Source organism: Muntiacus reevesi, chromosome 11 (genome assembly GCF_963930625.1).
Source record: "Muntiacus reevesi chromosome 11, mMunRee1.1, whole genome shotgun sequence".
In the NCBI taxonomy this organism is placed as follows: Eukaryota; Metazoa; Chordata; class Mammalia; order Artiodactyla; family Cervidae; genus Muntiacus; species Muntiacus reevesi.
Window position 1 is genome coordinate 72,865,104 of NC_089259.1, and position 18,824 is coordinate 72,883,927.

The 18,824-nt window shown below is 45.4% G+C and overlaps 1 protein-coding gene and 1 long non-coding RNA gene across 2 annotated transcripts in view; one reads left to right on the forward strand and one right to left on the reverse strand.

Moving 5' to 3' along the window:
• Positions 1–1,002: 1,002 nt before the first annotated feature.
• On the reverse strand, positions 1,003–4,470 carry LOC136144419 (uncharacterized). Its single transcript, XR_010658542.1, has 2 exons — positions 3,957–4,470; positions 1,003–3,818 (listed from the first exon to the last, which is right to left on the reverse strand). It is a non-coding gene; the product is annotated as an uncharacterized lncRNA (long non-coding RNA).
• A 147-nt stretch (positions 4,471–4,617) lies between these two features.
• The window catches only part of UBAC2 (UBA domain containing 2), a 164,855-nt gene continuing 150,648 nt past the window's right edge, over positions 4,618–18,824 (forward strand). The window contains exon 1 of the mRNA XM_065902222.1: positions 4,618–4,776. Within this exon, the coding sequence (XP_065758294.1) occupies positions 4,746–4,776 (31 nt within the window). The 5' untranslated portion in view covers positions 4,618–4,745. The remainder of the gene's footprint in view (positions 4,777–18,824) is intronic.

An 18,824-nucleotide genomic window follows, 5' to 3' on the forward strand; every position in this document is an offset into this window, starting at 1 on the left:
GATGGGTTTTGCTCAGACTCTTAGAAGCTCTCTAACAGGACTCACTTCCAAGTGCTCACAGCTGTAACCCACTCATTATTCACTACCCTCTTCCCTATCTCACTTCCCTAGGTCCTCACCACGCTTCCTGGAGTCACCTCTCAAATGGAGGGGTGGGATTTGCACCGAAATTGTCTCAAGGTTGGCTTTCGGGAGAACATGAACTAACAGCACTACATCTGATAGCCTCTTTGAATGAGTATTCAGTTTGTTTAAACAACACGGACAGGCTAGGAAATGAAGGTGTGGTGTTGACAACCTTGCAGTGGGAGGTTAGGTATCCATTCTACTTTTAATACTGCTCTTGTACTATGAGCAAGACCCCATCCATTTGATCAAAATTACCTTCAGAGGAGAAAAATGGATAAGGGACAGAATAATCATATTTGTGAACAATATAACTTACAAATATTCTAGCCAACAGTTAGTGTTATGGAATATGGATGGCATATTAAGGTAATAAAGAGCTTCTATATCTCCAAATATGTGATATACCTAAATATATGCCACAGGAAAACATCTTTTACATCTGATAGATACTTTTGGAGATGCCCTAAGACTACATGGTCTTTATTCACATTAGGCCATCCAGAACCCAACTGTACATGCTAAGTCACTTCAGTTGTGTCCAACTCCTTGTGACCTGGCAGACTGTAGCCTGCCAGGCTCCTCCTTCCATGGGATTCTCCAGGAAAGAATATTGGAGTGGGTTGCCATTTCCTACTTCAGGGGATCTTCCTGGCCCAGGGATCAAACCCACGTCTCTTATGTCTCCTGCATTGGCAGGTGGGTTCTTTACCACTAGTACCACCCGGGAAGCCCACCCAATTACAGTCTGTCAAATGTATGCATGGCATATACAACATAGCCTAATGGCTCTCATTTCTAGGAGATCCAACTCTCCCTTTTATAACAAATATTCTGTAATGCTGTCTTTAATACCCTAAATGAAACTCAGGAAAATATGCTATGCATAATTTTAATAACCATATAACGCCATTACTTTTATGCAATGAAACAAAAGAAAGAAATGTATAGAAATTAAAATATATTTTGATCTGTCAGTGTTTGGACATGAGTACACTAGGAGGAGAGCTTCCCTCGTGGTTCTGTGGTTAAATAATCCACCTGCAGTGCAGGAGACAAGGGTTTGATTTCTGGGTTGGGAAGATCCCCTGGAGAAATGGCAACCCACCCCAGTATTCTTGCCTGGAGAATCCCATGGATAGAGGAGCCTGGTGGGCTACAGTCCATAGGGTCCCAAGAGTCCTACATGACTGAGCGACTAAACAGCCACAACACTACCATTCCCCTGTAAATAGAAGAGAAATCAGAAGATCAGAAGTGATGCCACACAGGAGGTATAGAAAAATGAATGTACAGTAGAAAAATAACTAATGGAAGTTGAGAACGTGCACATGTGGTACCAGCAGACCAGATCATGTTTGTAGGTGACATGGGAAAGACAAGGAACCTTCGCTTGGCCTCCAAGAAAGAGCAGATGGTCAGAGTGAAGATGAGGACATTTGACTGTCTCACAATCAGGCTCCATATGAGTTGCTTTAAAATACTTCCCTATACATTGAGTGGTAGTGATAAGTCTGACAGAAAACTGATTTCCCGTTCTGACACCCCACCACGTGTTAGGGCGTACGATCCATCTCTAGGACTCAGACTCTGGAAACTATAGCCTTTGCTATGTGATAGAAAACAGAGAAGAGAGGAAGAAAGGAAAGAAGGGAGGGAGGGAGGGAGAGAGAAAAAGAGAGAGGAAGAAAGGGAAAAAGAAAAAAAAAAACTCTAGAGTAATGATGTGGTGGACTTCTAAAGTGGGTACTGGCGGAAGACTGGGGGTGGGGGATGCAAATCAATCCATCGTTTCTGTTAAAAAAACAAACCCACTCTCTGATTTCCATATCTAACTTTCTCAGCACAGCCTTCTTACCATTGTGCTGCACAAACAGGAAAGCCAGAGGCGGGATGGTACCGTCGTGTTAGCACCCCACCCTGAGCTTTAACCACCTAAGGTCACCCTTCCCAACTGCAGCCCTTGCTCTGCCACCAGAGCCTCTGCCCGCTCACATAGGGGGTGGAAGCGCTGGGGAACTGCACCGCTGCAGAGCGGGGGGATACCCCTGAGTGACCGTGGATAAATACCCCAGCTCCCTCCCCGTCTGAAGGCAGGATTCTAGGGCACTGGCTCAGCTGCCTATAGTGCTGATTCATTTGATGATTCGCCTCTGTTGGCTTCCATCCTTTCCTTCCCAATCTCTTTTTCAAAAAACAGTGGTCTTTTTTAGGACTACTGCCAGACAAACTTGAAACTGAAGTTGAAACTTTGCCTCAGAGTCTGCTTTTGGGAGACCCAAATTAAAAGAGGCACAGCACCAGTGGTTCAGACAGTAAAGAATCTGTCTGCAATGCAGATGTGGGTTCGAACCCTGGGTTGGGAAGAGCCCCTTGAGAAGGAAATGTCTACCCATTCCAGTATTCTTGACTGGAGAATTCCACGGACAGAAGAGCCTGGGGGGCTACAGTCCGTGGGGTCGCAAAGAGTCGGACACAACTGAGTGACTTCAGATCAGAAACTAAAGCGATGGTAATAATCTGAAATACTTAAAATTTTTTGATTGATCAAATTTAAAGATGTTCTAATTCTGTCAAAAGAAATCTCAAATGTTCTGTTACACTTTGTTGCTTTTGCCAGAATTGTTTCACTGTACTGAAACTCTTCACCTAAATAGGCTGTTGGAAATAACTAAAATAAATAATGTAGTTCCCTTGTTGTTCAGTCACTAAGTCGTGTCTGATTCTTTGCAACCCAATGGAGTGCAGCATGCCAGGCTTCCCTGTCCTTCACCATCTCCTGGAGTTTGCTCAAACTCATGTCCATTGTTACTTACAAAGGCTTTCTTATCTCTCCTTGCTATTCTTTGGAACTCTGCATTCAGACGGGTGTATCCTTCCTTTTCATGGACATGAGTTTGAGTAAACTCTGGGAGAAATAGTGAAGGACAGGGAACCCTGGCCTGCAGCAGTCCATGGGGTCAGAAAGACAGACTGGACTGAGTGACTCAATAAAAACATGTCCATTAAGTCTGTGATGCCATCCAAACAACTCATCCTCTGTCCTCCCCTTCTCCTCCTGCCTTCCATCTTTCCCAGAGTCAGGGTCTTCTCCAATGAGTAGGTTCTTCGCATCAGGTGTCCAACGCCTCCCCATATGTGTTCTTTAAGATCTGTGTGCATGCTTGATCACTCAGTCATGTCCGACTCCTTGCGAGCCCATGAACTGTAGCCCGCCAGGATCCTCTGTCCATGGAATCCAACAGGCAAGAAAACTTGAGTTCCCATGCCTTCCTCCAGGGGATCTTCCCAACCCAGGAATCCAACCCGGGTCTGCCACTTTGCAGGCGGATTCTTTACCAGCCGAGCTACCAGGGATGGTAACGACCACATAATACTAAAGTTTTCGAGCTCAGTTCAGTTCAGTCCCTCTGTCGTGTCCGACTCTTTGCAACCCCATGATTCGCAGCAGGCCAGGCCTCCCTGTCTATCACAAACTCCCGGAGTTTACTCAAACTCATGTCCATCGAGTCGGTGATGCCATCCAGCCATCTCATCCTCTGTCGTCCTCTTCTCCTTCTGCCTCCAATCCCTCCCAGCATCAGGGTCTTTTCCAATGAGTCAACTCTTCAGCATGAGGTGGCCAACGTATTGGAGTTTCAGCTTCAGCATCAGTCCTTCCAATGAACACCCAGGGCTGATGCTCAACCTCCCTTTAAAAGAAAAGTAAATTTGCTTTACTAAGGAGTAAAAATTTGGCAAGAGAAAAAAAAAAATTAAAATGGCAAGGGTCCGTTTAAGGATTCCATGACAGAAGTCTGGAGAGCCGGTTCGCTCAGCCACAGACTCACCGCGCCTGGTGACACGACACGGGCCACCGCGGCGGGGAAGCGTCCAGAGGCCACGGCACTCGGAGCTTTTTGTGGGGATTTCGCGAGGGACAAACACGGGAAAAGGGGGAGGGGACAGCTGGACCGCCCTGTTCCCCGCGACAAGGACGGCCTTCCAGCTCCGGGTACCCTTCCATCGGAGAAGCTGTCTCTTCAGCACTCGGCCGGACACCGGAACTCGAGGCGGTCGGGTCGACAGTCAGCCGGGGAGCCGGCTCCGCAACGGCCCAGAAAGGACTGAGCACGCGCGCAAAGCGCCTGGCGTCCCGTCAGCCGGGGAGAGGTGTTAGAGGTCGAGAGGAAATGTCCCCCGCGCCAGCATGCCTGAGGCATATGTTGCTTTGGTGACTCCACGGGGTGAGGGGCGGCGCTAAAGTACTAGTGCGGTCTCCCAAAAGCTACACCCACTTCTCCCACACGCCATCCCCACTCCTTTCCCAAGGCTTCCGCGGCCGTCGGAAAAATCCGGAGAGGCGGACCCCTTTCGCTTCGGACGCACTTCCCTTTCACGGCAGGAAGTAGAGAGGGGTGGGGGGGGAGCCGGGCTGGGGGGGGGGGGGGGGAAACCGGACGAGCCGCGCATGCGTTGTTCTCTGGCGGCCTCTGGTGTGGAGTCGAGTTGCCGGATTCGTCGCCCCGGCCGGAGTGCGCCTGCGCGGTCGCAGGGTTTTCTCCACAGGCCCCCCCGCCTCAGTCTCCGCTTCCCCTCCCCCTGTCCCCCGCGGGGGCTCTGGGTCCGGCGCCGGGACCATGTTCACCAGCACCGGCTCCAGTGGGCTTTGTGAGTACCGGCCGCCGCCATCCTAGTTATGTCCCCTAGACGGCACCCTTGGGTACCTCCTTGAGGAGACTGGGGGCGGCAGGGACTCTGGGGGCTTGCAAGAGGTTTTGTGTGAGTGGTGAGGGGGCAGATCTTCCATCCCAGTTGCCAGAACCTTGGTAGTTCCTGCCCCGTGGGGGCCAGCGGTCACCGCCCCCGTCTCAGCCTGGAGGGGCCAGTGAGGACTGAGTCCCGCCTCCAGCTCCCCCCGCCCCCCGCCATCTGTGAGCCCCAGGTTCGATGCTCAGGTGCTCCCGGGGCTGCCGCCGAGTGGGCTGGGCAGTTAGGGCTCGGGCTGGGTTGCCCTGGTGTTCTGGCCCGGCTTCTTGCCCTCAGCGGAGAAACCAGAGGCTGTCCGGGTGGAGGCGATGCTGGAAGCCTGCTCCCTTCCCACTCACCTTGCTCCATTCATTTTAGGCTACCGAGGGATCCAAACTGCCTTCCCTCAGATGCAAATTTCAAACCTCGGCTTCAGAATCTGACCCCTTAGTTTTACTTCGATTTTTTTTTCTCCCCCTCAGCCTCCTTTAGGAGTATTTAGACAAACAAAAACTGATTGAAAGTACTTGAAAGTGAAAGGAAGTTTGGAAGGAGTTTGGCACAAGCAGGGCCGTTGCTGCTGAATGTTTGTTATATTTTAGTGGCGTATCAGCGGTGGGGTGTCAACAGATAGAGGGTAGAGAAATATATAGAGCCTTTTAAACAGCTTTCTTTTTCTCGCTGAAATGGCCTAATTGACTCTTGGTAAGGTGAACTGTATGTCAAGTGAACAGCATTGAGGTTAGGCATTGACAGGGCAACAGCGAACTGTTTGAATAGATACAGTTTTTGCAATTGCTTGTCACTGTTCATGCTTCCTTATCTCCAAACGTGTGAAGTTAATCTTACCGAGTACAGAGGCAGTTGACATTTCCAAATGTTCATGATCTGTTGTGAAAGTTAGGAATCTTTTTAAGAACACAGATCACATTATTGACCAGGGGATTTTTGCAGAAATTAACACCTGTGGGCAGCAGTTTTGTTACATAAGTGAATATTAATGTATCTCTGGTCAATAAATGTTCTGGTAACAAAAAATGTATTAAGATACCTGGTCAGTAAGTTGATATGTTAGTCTGGAAGTAAGTTAGTATCAGGGTGACAGGCATAATTATACAGGCTCACTTCTCAGCTTCTCAGGTTTTGAAGTGGGCTTAGTATTTATGATTTCCCTTGTTTCATGATTTGATTTATAGCATTTTTCAAGCACTGGCTTGAACAGAGTACCGTAACAGCTACTAGGTAGTTAATCTCCCTCAGAGTACCCTTTGGATAAAGAACATCATGACTGTTGAAACTGATAGTTGAGAAGGTGGTGTGTTTTTCTTGGGATCCTACTATGAGCCATACACTGCTGAATAGGAAATTAGCAGTTATTGTTCAGTCAGTCGTGTCTGACTCTGGGACCCAGTGGACTGCAGCACCCCAGGCCTCCCTGTCCTTCACTGTCTCACGGAGTTTGCCCAGATTCATGTCCATTCATGCCATCCAACCATCTCATCTTCTGTCGTCCCCTTCTCCTCCTGCCCTCAATCTTTCCCAGCATCAGGGTCTTTTCCAATGAGTCGGCTCTTTGCATCAGGTGGCCAAAGTATTGGAGCTTCAGCTTCAGCATCAGTCCTTCCAATGAATATTCAGGGTTGATTTCTTTTAGGATTGACTGATTTGATCTCCTTGCAGTCCAAGGGATTCTCAAGAGTCTTCTCCAGCACCACAAATCAATAGTAGAATTCTTAGTTTTGTTTATTTTCTTAAGTCATTTTGAGCTATCCTTCTTTGCTAATCAAAAAACATTAAAAAATTAAAATAGCAGGCAAAATCTGTTACTGGTTACTATGCTCTTTTAGCTATTATGTTGCCAAAGTGTATTCAAATTAGATATAAGGTGACTCTGGGGAAGGTAAGACATGATTACTTGTGGCACATGGTTGATAACTATTGATTTCTAGGAGCCAAACTGCAGCTCAGGGAGAGGCCTAGGCTCGAGGCTTCTTCTTAGCTGTCTTGCCTTGTTTCCGAAATAAATGGGTGAACCTTAAAAATGGGTGGAATGGCCATTCCTCAGAAGTCCATGTCTTATATGTTCCTTTAACAAACATTTTGAGCAAATCTTATGGGTTGGTTTCTGGGGATTGACAACTCTTGCTCGGTTCTGGGGACGTGACATTGCACGAGTCTTGGTCCCAGTGTTTGCAGAGCTTACAGTGTTGTTTAGGCACCATTTTTTTCTGGACTGGTCTTTTCACAAGTTTGGGCAGGGAAATTTTCCTTGCTCTGGTTTTTCTTTGCAAGGCTCCCCACTGAAAGGGAAGTGATTTCCTTTAGATAAGTCGTGTGCCCTTTGGTAAATGAGAGTTCTGATCCTAAGTGTCCTGAGGATGAATGTTTGCCTAACACTGCCCCAAGGGATGTTTTTTAAGGGAAAAATCCTGGCTCTTTCCTACCACCTGCATATTTCCCACCTCTGTGACTAGTAGATGATGGTGTTTTCACATTACACTTGCTTTCCTCTCTCTCATTTATTTATTTATTCTGCAAGTGTCTATTGACTACCTACATAAGCCACATACTGTTTGTGTACAGAGGATAAAGTGGTACACAGGATGAAGCAGACCAGCATCCAATAAGTATGTTACTATGTGATTTCACATCGTGGTAAGTGTCATGAGGAAAATTCAAGGGTAGTGACATAGGCTGCAGTTACAGAGGACTTTAGCAGGACGCCAGAAGAATGCGAAGGATGCTGCTTTAGCTGTCGTGGTCAGAGAAGACGTTCGGGAAGGTGACCGAAATGGTGTGAAGGAGCCAACAGGTGAGTTTTTCTTGAACAGTGTGCATCTTGCAGAAGGGGATGCACAAGCACAGAGACTCTCAAGCAGGCAGAGCAGGGCGTTTTCCAGGTGTTGAAGAAAGCTGGTGCTGCCAGGGCCATGAATCAAGCAAAAGGCATTTGCAACCATGTCTTTGAAACTGTACTGCTGTCGGGTAATTAGGACTGGATAAACGTGCGTAGCACTCATGTTCATGCCTCTTTTAGATCCTTGCTTCGAGACGACTACACGTTGAGTAATAGATGTATGATTTCTTACATTTATTAGTAAGCGTTCCCATGACTTCACAGTGTACTCACTGACCGTGGATTCAAGCAGCACTCACTGCGTGTCTAATGTATTCCAAGTGGAGATCCCACCCTCAAGGAATTCAGTGTCTAGTGGGAGAAAAGGTGACAAAAAGGAATGAGACAACATCTGTACTGGATGCTGAGGGTTTCGGGCAGGGGGTGGGCTCGGGAGGAGAGAGTTGCTGTTAAGACTTCCATCGTGGGGAGACGCTTCAGCTGACTTGCGGCTTGAGCGCGAGCTGGTCGGGCCTGCGAGTGGGGAGAGGGCATCTCTGGGGGCCGGAGCCTGGGCAGGGCCCGGCAGAGAGGCTGGAGGTGATGAGGTGATGATTGCTGATCATGGCTGAGGGGAGCACTTCCTGCACAGAGGTGTGTGCAGTGACGTCATTCAGAGGCCAGGGAGGCGAGGGCTGGGGATGGAACCCGAAGAGGCGATGTGGCCAGCTGCCCCTCCTCAGGAACACAGACAGGAGTGGATGGTAGAGCCGAGTTCAGGAAGCAGGAGAAGGTGAAGCTCTGAAGCTCTGGTTGGGGAGGCTTCACGCTGCTGTGGGCGGCAAGATGGAAGCCTCCTGTTGGGGATGCAAGCAGTGTTTTCCATATGCTGCCTGTGTCCTGGGTGCGAGAGCAGCCACGGAGCTTTCAGATTCCTGGTCCCATCCCCAGAGAGTCACATTCAGAAGAGCCATTGTGGCCATCAGAGATCTGAATTTTTAAAACCAGGGGAAGATTCTAAGGGACAGATTTAGGTCAAGGCAACAGGGTGGCCAGCAGGAGGGGCCCAGAGTCCAGCGGGAGAGGCTGATGGCCTCGGTGAAGGTGGGAACAATGGGAATGGGAGAAGAAGGATTCTAAAAATGTGTAGGCAGGTAGGCTGTGTCAGTAAAGCTCATGAGATTGGGAGAGAGAAAGGAGTTGAAGGTGACTGGCTATACATGTTCCTGTTCACTGAGGCAGGGCGTGTAGAAATGGAGGGGCTTAGTTGGGGGAAGACATTCAGTGTCTAAGGGCCTGGGAAGTCCAGTTGGAGATAATGCAAGGGCCATCTGCAGAGAGAGAGTTGGCCGGACACGGGCCATTACGTGGGGGTTGTGCCCTAGATGTGAATGGTGACACCGGGAGCAGGAAGTAGAGCAGGAAGGCTGAGGACAGAACTGAAGACAGTTCCAGTCCAGTGTTGAAGGCGCGGTGGAGAGAGGAGACAAGAGTAGGTAGACATGGGTGTTTTTTTTAGGAGAAAACCATCTTCACCTGACCTAGTTTGATTTGCCTGCTTTCTTTGTAAACAAACTCCTGCAGCTTCATACTCTCTCACGGTGACTCTGATGGCCAGACTTCTGATCTCCTTGACTCCAGTTTACAGGCCATTTCTGGCATCTTCTACTTCCAGTCTGGAGACCACGGTTGATTCCCTGAGTTGCGTTCCCGTCGAGACCCTTGGTGACCTGGGACCCCTGTCCTGCTGTCTCTCCTGGCAAAACCCCAGCCTCATCCTTATGTGTGGTGTCCCGTGTTAGCTGAGTCCTCAGCACGACTGCTTGGTTCCATTTCTTGGATTCCATTGTCTCATCATCAAGACTGTTCCCACACTTCCTCTATCCCAGATATAAGGGCCATGGGTGTTGGCACCCGTGGCCATACCTGGGCACAGCTTCTCGCTAACTTGTTTGTATCCATTCTGCAGGTGTTAGAGGAGATGTCTTAATGTAGGTGATGTTCAAGCTGATTTTGGGGGGATGAATAAGGGTTTGTCAGGCATGTGAACTTAGTTCCTTTGTTTACCCCAGTCTAAAAGAATTCTTCTAATTGAGGCCCACCCTTTGTCTATTCTTAACTCATTCTTTTAAAACTTATTTTTATTATTTATTTGGCTGCATTGGGTCTTAGTTGCAGCATGTGGGATCTCGTTCCCTGACGTGGGATTGAACCCGCGGCTCCATCATTGGGAGCTTAGAGTCTTAAACACTGGACCACTGGAGAAGTCATTCTCTACAGCCTTTTCTAGTGACACTTCCTCCTCTCTTCCGGCATGAGTTAAAGCTGGTGCTTTCTCCTTTGGGCTCTGCAGAGACCCCCAGGATATTTCAGATCCCTATTCTGTGGAAAGGAGATGTTATTACCTATTTTTTTCAGGTGGTTGTGAAGATGAAAACATTTATCATGTGTAAACTGCTAGAGTTTTGCGTAGTAAATAAATAGGGTGAAGTATTTCTTTTTCTTTTTTATTTATTTTTAATTAAAGGATGGTTGGTTTACAGTGTTGTGTTAGTTTCTGCCGTACATCACCGTGAATCAGCCATGGGTAGACATGTGTCCCCTCCCTCCTGAGCCTCCCTCCCGCCTGCCACCACATCCCATCCCCCTAGGCTGTCTCAGAGCCCCGGTTTGAGTTCCCTGTGTCACACAGAGAGAGACTTCTCTAGGAACAACCTATGGAAATGATCCCTGAAAGTATTGTCTTGGGGTGAAGTATTTTTTTTTTTTTGGGGGGGTGAAGTATTTTTAACTGGAGACTTGTGTGGAGTCTTATAAATACAGAAGCATAGCCATTCCATCCATTGACTGTGTTCTGTACCTACCCAACTGCTAATGACTTTGTTTCTTCTTCCCTACCAGGCTTCTTGAAAGATGTCTCCACTCTTTTCCCTTTCTCACTTCCCTTCACTCTTAAGCTCTGCAGTTAATCAGCTGGGGTTTTTTTGATGGTCACCGGCTGTGGCCTGGCGTTCACGGCACCTGCTTCCCTCCCCCACATGCCGCCGAGAGTGAGTGACTGGAGACCTCCTTGTCCACATACGGGCCTCTCACTCCTTGTCTTAAGGGAATGTTCTCTCACACTGGCCTTGATGAACACTTTTTCCTACACTTTTTTTTTTTTTTTAAATAGAAGTGTCATTGATTTACAATCTTATATTAGTGTCAGGTGTATAGCATAGTGATTCGCAATTTTTATAGATGGCCTTCCATTCAAAGTTATTATAAAATATTGGCCATATTCCCTGTGCTGTACATTACCTCCTTGTATCTTTATCTTATTTATTTTATACCTGGTAGTCTGTACCTTTCTAAAATTCCTTGTTCTTTGACTCTCTCCTCATCTTCTGACCACATCTGCTTAGTTTCTTTCACATCCTCAGGGGCTCCTGAATTTGGCTCTAAGTTATTGTCACTTTAAGATGAGCAGTTTCAGTGGATCATTAAGGCCGAAACCTATTTATGTCGAAGTAAGGAGTGAACTAGAGGTGGTTGTTGCTTAGTCACTAAGCCATTTCTGACTCTTTGTGACCCCAGGGACTATAGCCCACCAGGCTCCACTGTCCATGGGGATTTTTCAGGCAAGAATACTGGAGTGGGTTGCCATTTCCTTTTCCAGGGCATCTTCCCAACCAGGGATGGAACCTGGGTCTCTTGCACTGTCAGGTGGATTCTTTATCCCGAGCCACTAGGGAAGCCTGTGAGCTAGAAGTAGAGAGTAGAAATAGAGTGGATTGTTGGGATGGACAGCTGAGCGAGTCTCAGGAAGACAGAGCTGGAGTCAGCCCTTTGGAGATTCGGATGGTTGTCAGTACCCAAAGATATCATGCTAACTAAAACTCACATAGCCCTGAGTTGGGAACCAGTAGTATACATTTATCAGAATGAGAAATCTCAGCTGAGCTGGAAGTTTCCTTTGAGTGAAACTCTTCTTGATCCAAAACCTTAATTAGGAAGACCAAGTCAAATGCAGCTGATGAATCCAAGGTACAGTGGTGCCAGCCTGTGGTAGGGACATTCTTCTCACTCTAGAGATGGGTGAGCCGTAAGGATCAGTGGGTCATTCAGGGTCTACAAACCCCACCCTCATTTCAGCTTTAGGATATTGCCTCATAAGCCGAGCACTGTCCCCAGCATCGCACTGACACGGACACTTCCATAGTTTCCCGCTGTGACTGTGGTGGTGCTCCCAGGAAGGACCATACCATGTTCTGATATATTCTTTCTTCAGGTATGTACTCAATGTGTTGAATACATAACTTGTGGGAGGTGATCAAAGTAAATGTTTTTGTCTCTCACCATCTCTTTTTGTGTGTGTGTGTGTGTGGGTAATAAAGTTTTATTAAAGTATAAAGGAGATAGAGAAGCTTCTGACATAGACATCAGAAGGGGGTCACCATCTCTTTAAAATATACTTATCTTGGAAAGCTTTTTGCCTTTATGAAAAGGCTTCAGGCCTTATGACTTTTTATTCACTCTTTAAGTTATTGATTCAACGGCTCTTCTACTAGGAGCTCGGGATTCAGTAGTAAGTGAAAGACAAAAGGTGCATTCAGGTGGCAGTAACCTTAGGGAACAGAAGTCACAAAATGTAAGCTCAGTTTAGAGATTGAAAGTACCCAGTTCAGTGTATTCAGCCTTCATTCAAAGGTAAGACTTTTTCTCCCTCTTTATCCCAGTTAAGATTTTCTCCCTCTTTAGAGGTTGAAAGTACCTAGTTCAGTTCATTCAGCCTTGATTCGAATTTAAGACTTTTTCTCCCTCTTTCTCTCAGTTGAGATTTGTAGCTGGTAACCACTTGTCAGAGAAAGTAATGTAACTGGCTTCTGACCTTTTGTGTCCCATCCAACCCTGAAATTTCCAGTTTCTCCTTCCTGATTTCTAGATGGGGCAGAGTGGGAGGAAGAAGGAATGGTGAGAAGCTCAGACTGTTCTTATGCTTCTCTCTGAGCCTGGCCAGTGGTTTAAGCTGCTTCTGTACTGTGGGTTCTTACGGTGTCTGGGGAGGCACTCATGCGGGTTGCTCCCCTGACCTGGGGGATGTACTGTTAGGCTGGTGGTCTTCATTTGGTGACTTTTCGTTAGCTTCTTGAAACTTAGGTCCATCTACAGTTTCTTCCTTCTAAGGCCTGTTTGGCTTGCTTGAGGGCACTGTTGGACTGAATCAAAGATGACGCCTCTGGCTTGTGGTCCACCTCTGCTTTGCTGGAATTGCTGATTCTTTGTCCTGGTTGTGCATTTTTTATCTCATTGATCAACATGGCTTCTCCTCCTTCTGCTTTCCAGAAACCCGCTGTACCCCCCACCTCCTATCAGGGCTCATGTATTCAGCTCACCCTTTGCTCTGCTTGATGCGAGGGCGTGGATGTGTATGCACAGTGGGGTGGTTCACTCCACTCGTCATCCTCATGACATCCTCTCTCCACAGCAGAGAACTCTCACCCTCCTGCTCTTTAAACTCATGATCTGACTGAGAGGACTCTCTTGGTGTTGTTTCTTTGTAAAATCTGCATTTTGTTGTTGAGTCTCCCTTTGGTATTCAGCTACTCTTATATTAATGTTTCGGTACCTCAGTGGAACCTGCAATTTTGCCATCTTGTTTTAGTTAGGTTTCTGTTTTCAGGGACCAAGGATCACTTGGCTGGCCTCTTTAGAAGTGACTTTGTGTGTTTGTGTTCTGATTTTATTCCTTGTTGCAGTAAGGGATTAACTCAGCAGGCCTGGTTTGCCCAAACCCCTGAACCAGTTGCTTTTAATGCATGATTCTTGGGGATAAGCTGCTTCCCAGATTTCTTAAGTTTTGAGGGAGTGTATTTTTTGAAACTCTTGAGAAATATAATGCTCTTTATTCAAGAATTTTGATTGAGAAGGAAAGACATATTAAGTAGGAAAGGGCAAACCTGAGTGAGGGTGCTTTTAAAAACAATGTTTTTCTTTTCAATCTAAAGTAAGATTAACCACATTATAGAAAGCTTGCAAGATAGAGAAAAACCACAGTTAGCGTTTCAGTTAATTTTCTTAATCTTTTCCCCTCTATCATTTATGTTCTTGTTTTAAATGAACTGATTTTGTTATTGTACAATGAATACATGTTCACCAAAGAAAATTCTGAAATATGGAAAAGTAGTGAGAAGAAATAAAAACACCATTTATTAACATCTTGGTGTTTATACTTTTTCCATTGCAAAAATGAATATCCAAATTAATAATTAAAAATAAGTTTATCACACTTGAATACTATTTTCTAACTTGCTTTTATTTCATGCAACACTCTTAAAATGCAGTCGTCGTGACTGTGTGTGTTCCGCTGTTTTCTCCTTTGTCATAAGCATCTTCTTAGTACTACTCTCACAGTTAGGTTGGTGCTTCCCTCCGTTTTTTTTTTTTTTTTTTTCCATTATAGTAATGCTGAGAGCATCTTCATTTTCAAATATTCCTAGAAATAAAAGAAGACTAAATAAAGCGTATTTTAACTTTTGATACTGCCAAATTCTAGGCCCACGGAATAGTACCTATAACTTTACCAGCAATTTTAAGGGAGAAGAGATTGGTTTACTTAAGTTATCACTTTTAATTTTCACAGTAGCTCTAGGTATTGTTACTCTGTTTTTTCTGCAAATGAGTATGTTGAGTCTCAGAGTGTAATTTGTCCAAATTATGTGGAAGAGCTAGGACTTGAGCTCAGGTTTGCTTGCCTCCAAAGCCAGCATTTTTTTTCACTATGTCATGCCACGTTAGAGACTAAATTGATGTGAATTTAGTCTCTGACTAGGAGCAATGGTAATATAACTTCTAAGCCTTAGGAAAAACACCTGGGAAAAAGAATCATCATTTAAATGAGAGTTCTGTGTATCTCTGTAATTTTTCAATCAACAACTAATGAAGTATGCGTTCTTAGCAGTTTTATTTATATCACACTGTAAATTTTACTGTGTAACACTTACGTGACATTACTAGACTCCATCTGAACAGCTGGTTAGTTCTCAGAACAACCCCATGAAGTACTATTCTGAGTTACTCCCCGCAGTTTGCAGATGAGGAAAGTGAGGTGCAGGTATTTAAGTAACTTGCCCAGGATCATAGCTGGTGAGGAACAGGGCTAGAATTGGAATCCAGTCTGGCTTCATGTTGTGTGTCGTGAACTAATGCACACTACTACTGCTCAGACTCAAGTTTATTTACATTTCTCTCTCTTGACCACTTGACCCTGTTCATAGGATTGTGACGAATACAGCAGTTCTGCTCAGCAGTGGGACTTATTTCCTGGCCACTGAAAACTCACTCGGTCCTGGCAGGTTACTTTTCATTCCTCCCCTTGTGTCTGCTGCAGCTCCTTTCTCTTGGGTCCACCATGTTCCTTTTGTTGGCTTTCAGTTCAAGAGTGTCTCTCTTTCTTCCTGAGCAGAACCAAAATCCAGTTCTGCTTTCACTAGAGATGTTTTGTGTCCTAATTAGGATTTTTTTTTCTTGTAGGAACTAGTATACTACGGTTGTTTTTATTTGCATAGTGTTCTTTTTCCCTTCTCTTTTTTGATTAATAACTTGATTAATAAAGAGAAAGTAAAAAGAACACTATGCAAATAAAAACAGCCATAGTATATTAGCTCCTACAAAAAAACCCCAAAAAACCCTAACTAGGGAATGGCAGCCCACTCCAGTATTCTTGCCTGGAGAATCCCCATGGACCAAGTCTGGTGGGCTACAGTCCTTGGGGTGCAAAGAGTCAGACACGACTGAGCGACTAAGCACATTATCTACCTTGGGCTTCCCCAGTGGCTCAGCAGTAAAGAATCAGCCTGCAGTGCAGGAGACCCAGAGACATGAGTTCAGTCTCTGGGTCGGGAAGATCCCCTGGAGGAGGGCATGGCAGCCCTCTCCAGTATTCTGCCTGGAGAATCCCATGGAACAGAGGAGCCTGGCGGGCCACAGTCCATAGGGCTGCAAAGAGTCAGACACGACTAAAGTGACTTAGCACATTATCTGCCTTTTCCACCTTTTTCCATTCTCAGCTTATGGCAGTATCAGTTTAAGTCATGAAGGCGGAACCTACCTTAAATCAAGCTACTTTAAAAATGCATTTCTATGGAATTTTAATAAGTACAACCTGACAAAGAACATCATAAATAATAATTGACTCCTACATTTTTGAAGTGTGCTTTGTGGAACACACTGGTGCTGTGTGGGACTGCTTTTAAGCATTAAAATTTTAATTTAAAAATTAAAATTTTTAATTAAAAATTTTAAACCCAAAATTATATTGTTCAGTTTATTTTTTCTAGCTTTATTGAGATATAATTGACAAAAATTTTATATGTTTATGTTGTGTGTGATGTTTTGTCATATGCATACATGGTGAGCTGATTACTGCGGTCAAGGTAATTAACATATCCACCTCACAGTCATCTTTTTTGTGTGTGTGGAAACATTCAAGATCTACTAGCCAGTTTCAAGTATACAGTACAGTATTATTACCTATCGTCACATACTGTACATTGCTTAAATTTTAACACTCATTTAAATTATAAGTGAAAATTATTGTTATTTTATTGTTGTTCAGTTGCTCAGTCATGTCCAACTCTTTGCGACCCCCTGCACTGCTTATGTAAATCATGATTCCCTTTCCTGGATATTTTTCATAAGATTTTTATGTTACATTGCCACTGTTCTCAGACATTTTCCAATGCGTATGTCACCTTAGTCCCTTGAATGTAGCATGAAACAGTGGAAAGAGTACAGTATTAGTTGGTTTTTAAAGGTTGATGATGCAAGTTAGTACTTCCAGGCTTATGGACCCTGCAACAAGGAAATTTAACTCTTTGTTAAATTTATTAACTATGACTGGAGTCGTAGAAGAAAATAGAGCCCTGGATCATAAAACCTGTGCTACTTCAGGGAGTCTCTTAATTTCTTTTGATGTTTCTTCACTACTTAATTTCACCCTCAGCTACTGCTGCTTCTTGACCCTTGCATCATTTTCTTCTTGGAAGTCTTCTGTTTTTCTCCCCTCTGGCCTACATCCTACAGTAAATGTTTTGGTGCAGAGGACACAGGGTGAACTTTCCAGGTGCTCACTTGGCCGTTCGTGAGCATAGTGAGAGCCTGGATTCCTAAGTAGCTGGTGTGGACTTCCTCTTTATTTGTGGGTTGGTCTTGGTCCCCAGGAGGCCCATACCTCTGCAGCAGGGCTGCCTGCAGGCCCTGTTCAGGTGTGCAGAGCTTGGGACGAGGCTGCCTTCCAGCTGGGGTGCAGAGGTGGGGAGCAGGAGGAAATCCCCGACTGCTGGCGGGCTGGGGGGCTCAGCTCTGTGTAACTCTCAGTCTGAGTAAGGCTGCCCTTCCTCTTGGCACCCATCCCCTCCCACTGATCTGTGTTCCCCAGGCTGGCACCTCCTGGGGGAGTCTGAAGACACCCGCGCTCTTTTCAAGTCCTTCTCAGCCCTCAGACTCTCAGCGTCCTCCCAAATACCTCACCACTTTTTCAGAGAGCATTTCTTGAATTTTATTTTGGGGGCCAAGCCGTTTCTCCTGCTGGGGAGAAAAACACCAGATGAATGGGTGTGTGTGAGAAAATGTGAGTGTGCCTGGGGGTGGGGTTTTGTGGAAGGGCCGCCCACCTGTCACGGCAAGGCAGGCGTGTGTGCCATTTATATGGGGATGGTTTTACACAGGATGTGGGCTCCACACCAAGGGCCATTGAGACAAACGTGAGATAATAATTCCCTTGTCAGTTCTTTCTCCTTTTGATTGTAACAGAGAGAAAGTCTCAGTCAGGTGCTAGTCTGAACTGCCTTACTATTAGCAGCCAGCTTCCTGCTGTCACCTAGAGAACAAGAGGCCGGCCCCCATCTTTCTGTCAGCAGCAGTGTTAGAATTTCATAAAGGGTGTTCATTTTCATAGTTACCAGCTACTGATGACAGTGTGACACTCATTTTGCAATTATTGTAGTGATGTAAAGTTTCTTTTAAAATACATTTATTTAGCTAAATCATAGTAAAGTGAGTTGAAGTGTTAAATAACAGGGTAGGTAGCACTGGGATATAGCAAAACTTGTGGTGCCAAAATGGAAATGATTGAAGTTTGAGGAATACTCTAGATTATTCTGACGGATAATTGTGTTTGTACGTTGTTCCTCCCCGGGTCTTGGTCTTTATTGATTGTTTCTTGGACATCTTTGAAAGGAGATGTTTCTCTTGTGTTCTGTGGGCCCTCTTGTTTCAGTGTGACTTTGGAAGGGAGGAAAAGTGGACAGGTATCGGAGTCTGTCATCTTGAACTGGAATTTTGTCTGGAGCTGTCTTTTTGGTTTCATTGCTTTTATCCAATTTTTGAATCCACTTAGAATTCATTTTAGTGTTTATAGAGTTTAAGTGGGTGTTTTGTGTTGCTACTGATCTGCCAGTCTCAGCACCAGTGGTTAAAGATGTTTAGTAGTGTCTTTACACACAAATGGATTAGGTGCTAAAAGGGTGTGTGTACAAGTCCAGACTTTAAAAGACTTTCTGCTTGGTTCTCTATTTTTTTAAATTAATTTATTTTAATTGGAGGCTAATTAATTTATAATATTGTAGTGGTTTTTGCCATACATTGACATGAGTCATAGACTTTCCCACCAGACAGAAGTGGAAGAGGTTCCTTGGATCATCAAACTTGAAAATCAGACTTAGTTTTCTCTACTTGCAGATATGTGTTTTGTTTGTGTCTCCCGCACCGCCCCCTCCCCCAATAGACCAATTTTATGGATGTCTTTGTGGGGACGGTCACCAGAAGACACTCGCTGTCCTCCCCTGGTCACTGAGGGTATATTTTTATCAGGTTTCCTTCCAGGAGACTCACAGTCCTGAAGAGTAAAACAAGGTGGATACTGGCGGCGTCCCTCCCAGAGGCACAGGTTTCTGCCTTTTCGCAGACTTCAACATATTAGCATAACCCCTTTTTGATGAAAAAGTTTAAGTGACTTCATGAAACACCAAGTCACCCCATTCTTGTGGGACCCCTGAGAAGTTTACCGAATAGTTAAGTAGTCAGAAATAGGAAAACCAATCTGGTAGGATATGGCGGCCCCTCCTCCCAGGGTGCGAACCACACCGGGGCTTTT